Here is a 3,860-nt window from a genome sequence, read left to right on the forward strand (position 1 = left end):
ATGCCTCGGTACGGATGGAGAGGAAAACAAGAGGAAGATGCAGATACGAGTAGCGTCGCTGGTTTTGATACACGCTATTCCCGGCTGACAGCTGCCGGACCAGACTAGCGCCTGTGCGATTCGGTCGGAGCACGTGGAATCCAGATAAACAAATAATGGAAAATGAGGTCTGCACCGCCACCGCCACCGCCACCCCCGGCCAGCCTCTGTCTCCTCTCCCCCTCTATATATCGCCGTTGTCTCACACTAGCATATCGGATAATTGGCTCGCCTCGCCTCGACTGACAGCAAGCTACCAAACCACCACCAGTCGGTGCTTTGTTTACAGGGGAGCAGCGGGCAACAGCAAACATTCAAGCAGCGGACACGTTCTTCTTCTCGTTGGAGGCGCGAGGTAAGCCTCTTCTCCATGATTTTGCAGCAATGTTTTCTTGCCGTTTCTTCTTGCTTAGCTGAGCACCGATGGTTGGCATCTGAAGCAATGGCTTGGTTTTGGTGCTGTTTCTTCCAGTTTGTGTGAAGATCAAGGTCACTAGAAATCTACAATGGGGGTCATGTTCTCGTGCCCTGCTGATGACTATGACCCCATGGAGGAAGGCGCCCTCGCGCCGGCGGACGGCGGCGAGCCGACGGTCCTCAGGGCCTTGGGCTCCGGGAAGCTGCTCATACAGGGCTCGCTCAGCTTCAAGAGGGAGCAGCAGCGGGACGACAGCCCGGGCTCTCTCCAGCTGGAGACCGAGATCTCCATCAGGACAGCCGGCGACATTGCCGGCGCCGAGGCCGAGGCCGAAGCGCCGCCGCCGCTTGTGCCGAGGGAGGTTGCCAGGCTGAGGGCGGGGGCGGAGAGCCCGAGGCACGATGCTGCGGCGCTGAGGCTGCAGAAGGTGTACAAGAGCTTCCGCACGCGGCGGCAGCTGGCCGACTGCGCCGTGCTGGTGGAGCAGAGCTGGTGGAAGCTGCTGGACTTCGCGCTCCTCAACCGGAGCTCCGTCTCCTTCTTCGACATCGAGAAGCAGGAGACGGCCGTGTCCAAGTGGTCCAGGGCCAGATCCCGAGCGGCCAAGGTAGTACAACAAATCTCGCATCTCAAACAAATCTGGTCAGCTGCCTTATTATCTGAAGTCGGCAAACTGGGCTAAATATTTTGTCAAATTTGGGTCTTCAGGTTGGAAAGGGGCTGTCCAAGGATGATAAGGCGCAGAAACTCGCATTGCAGCATTGGCTCGAGGCGGTGAGTGTCTCATCATTTTTCTCCATATGCTGCGATTTGTTAAGGTTTTTACTGACGTAGTTAGTGCTAGTATGTTTATTTACCACGTAATGAGCTGATGTTGGTACTCAAATTGTTAATGGAGATTGACCCTCGCCACCGCTACGGCCACAACCTGCACTACTACTATGATTGCTGGCTCCACAGCGAAAGCAAGCAGCCTTTCTTCTACTGGTAAGTTAGCTCACTAGTCACTAGACACATTTCTGAATTGTTCAGCCAACGGATGGGATGTGCACTTATGATCCTCGCTATTCAGGCTTGATGTTGGAGAAGGCAAAGAGATCAACCTTGAAGGCAAGTGCTCCCGATTCAAGCTTCTGAGCCAGTGCATCAAGTACCTCGGTCCGGTAAGTAGTGTTTACAATCATAGACTGAGCAGGACTGAGTAGGAGTTGTAGCAACGCACATATGGTGGCTGACAGAATGTATTTAAACTGTGCAGAAGGAAAGAGAGGACTATGAGGTCGTGATTGAGGACAGCAAGTTCTTGTACAAGAAGAATCGGCAAATAATCGACACGTCCTTCGGTCCGAGAGATGCAAAGTGGATCTTTGTCCTTAGCACAACTAAGACCTTGTATGTTGGTCAGGTAAATATGAATATGCAGTTATATATGCACATACCATCGTATAGGCAGCCAGCCCTAATATAATCAACTGTAGAAATGCCAGTTCAGTGTGTGATATGAATCTTGCCATTGTGAATTGCAGAAGAAGAAAGGTAAATTTCAGCATTCTAGCTTTCTTGCCGGGGGAGCTACTTCTGCTGCTGGGAGGCTGGTTGCTGAAAATGGAACCCTCAAGGTATGCAAGCAATTCTTATCTGCTTTTACATCCAGTTTTATCTTCAGGCAACATGCTGACGCCATCTGAACTTCATTGTTGGCAGGCAATTTGGCCTCACAGTGGTCACTACCGCCCCACAGAGGAGAACTTCCAGGAGTTCAAAAGCTTCCTCAATGACAACTTGGTTGATCTCACTGATGTTAAGGTAAGCATCCTACAATACGATTCTGACAAAAATTACACGACATCTCCGTGTCGTGTCGATACATTGTAGTAGCACTGTGGTCTTACTACATGTTTCAAATTGCTGCAGATGAGCCCAGCAGAGGAGGATGAGGAATTCTGGGGTAGCCTCAAGAGGATCGCTTCGGAGAACGACAAATCTGAAGATGGCCCTGAAGAAACCGGCTCTCTTCAGACAGCTCAAGTCATTCAAACAACATCTACGGAGACGGAAGAACGCGAGGAGCCAGTGGTGGCCCGCGAGAAGATCCTTCAGAGGATCAACTCCAAGAAGGACATGAAATCGTACCAGCTCGGCAAGCAGCTGTCCTTCAAGTGGACGACCGGGGCAGGCCCTCGGATCGGGTGCGTGCGCGACTACCCTTCGGAGCTCCAAGCGCACGCGCTGGAGCAGATGAACCTGTCGCCGCGGTGCGACGCCGGGTCCGCGTCCACTCGGTTCGCCTCGCCGCTGAGGCGGAGCTTCAACAGCATTGTGGCAAGGGGGTGCGAGAACGAGACGTCCACGCCGAGAGGAGCGTTGCGGTCACCTCTGCAGCATGGACTGGTTGCAGATGAGAGGTGAAATGAGCACACTTGCAGTTAAAGTGCAGCTACCTGAAGCGTCCCCAATCAACTGGAAATGCTGAAGTGCATGCAGATGTGTGTGGTAGGAAAAATAAAGCAACATACTGCCTGCGTAGATTTAGGTACTGTAGTTTAGTCCGGATGATATGCATATGCATTGTTTGGTTGACCTATATGAAAATTCTTTCATTCTTTTATCATTGATGAGAACAGTGACTCAATGACAAAATAAGCATATGTGTTCCCCTCATGTTCCAATGACGCTTCAAAATTGTGATAGATTATTGTTTTTGCCAAATTGTTGCCCTTAAAGAGGGCTAAAATTTTATAAGTTAACATCCTAGACAGTGTACAGAGAGTAGCTTTCCCATTTTGAAATTACATTGGAAGCTTTGCTGCATAGGAAAGAGCAGCTAGTGGAAGATCTACATAAGAAAGCCTTTTTTGGCCAGGGAATGAGCAAGGAGATTTTGGGTCCTAGGAATGTGAGAGACCTTGTAGGAGTTGAGGCAAGAAGCAAAGTTGAAGAAATCGGCAAATATATGCCTGGTCCTCCAATGCCCTGGGTTGGGGAGTAAGTTTCTTCCTTCCACAGCGTTGACCTTTCTGAAAGAAACAGAGCTCCATCCCAAGGCCTTGACAGCCGAACCACCAAGAAGTAAACCCATAGCTTCTACTCCCTCCGTCCGAAAAAGCTTGTCCGAAGCTCATCCCTCAAATGGATGCATCTAGCATTAACTTGGTGCTAGATACATTCATTTAAGAAACAATCTTTTTCGGACGGAGGGAGTACTTGCAAAACTGAAAACACATTCGAGGTCGCCGCTTGAATGACTACAGAATGTCTAGAAAATGCATTTTTGAGGAACACTCCAAAGGAAACTTCATCCCCTGCCGTAGAAGGATTAAAGGTTGCGTCAACGTATGCTGGTTGTAAGGTGCATGGGGGTTTACGAAAGTGTTGTACACACGACATGCTCCTGCACGATTTT

General features: G+C 50.2%; 1 protein-coding gene across 1 annotated transcript; it reads left to right on the top strand.

Moving 5' to 3' along the window:
* Nucleotides 1-261: 261 nt before the first annotated feature.
* LOC109746898 (IQ domain-containing protein IQM2) lies at nucleotides 262-3,118 on the top strand. The gene is made up of 9 exons (XM_020305994.3): nucleotides 262-394; nucleotides 512-1,064; nucleotides 1,166-1,231; nucleotides 1,356-1,444; nucleotides 1,530-1,620; nucleotides 1,716-1,862; nucleotides 1,984-2,076; nucleotides 2,162-2,263; nucleotides 2,372-3,118. The coding sequence occupies exons 2-9, from the start codon at nucleotides 546-548 to the stop codon at nucleotides 2,864-2,866; spliced, it is 1,602 nt and encodes a 533-aa protein (XP_020161583.1). The 5' UTR covers nucleotides 262-394; nucleotides 512-545; the 3' UTR covers nucleotides 2,867-3,118.
* Nucleotides 3,119-3,860: the final 742 nt, after the last annotated feature.

This window comes from Aegilops tauschii, chromosome 5, assembly GCF_002575655.3.
Source record: "Aegilops tauschii subsp. strangulata cultivar AL8/78 chromosome 5, Aet v6.0, whole genome shotgun sequence".
NCBI lineage: Eukaryota > Viridiplantae > Streptophyta > Magnoliopsida > Poales > Poaceae > Aegilops > Aegilops tauschii.

Coding starts and splice junctions, on each gene's coding strand:
- LOC109746898 (XM_020305994.3), top strand. CDS start 546: ATGGGGGTCATGTTCTCGTGCCCTGCTGATGACTATGACCCCATGGAG. Junction 1,445..1,529: donor AAGCAGCCTTTCTTCTACTG/GTAAGTTAGCTC, acceptor CTCGCTATTCAG/GCTTGATGTTGGAGAAGGCA. Junction 1,863..1,983: donor AGACCTTGTATGTTGGTCAG/GTAAATATGAAT, acceptor TGTGAATTGCAG/AAGAAGAAAGGTAAATTTCA.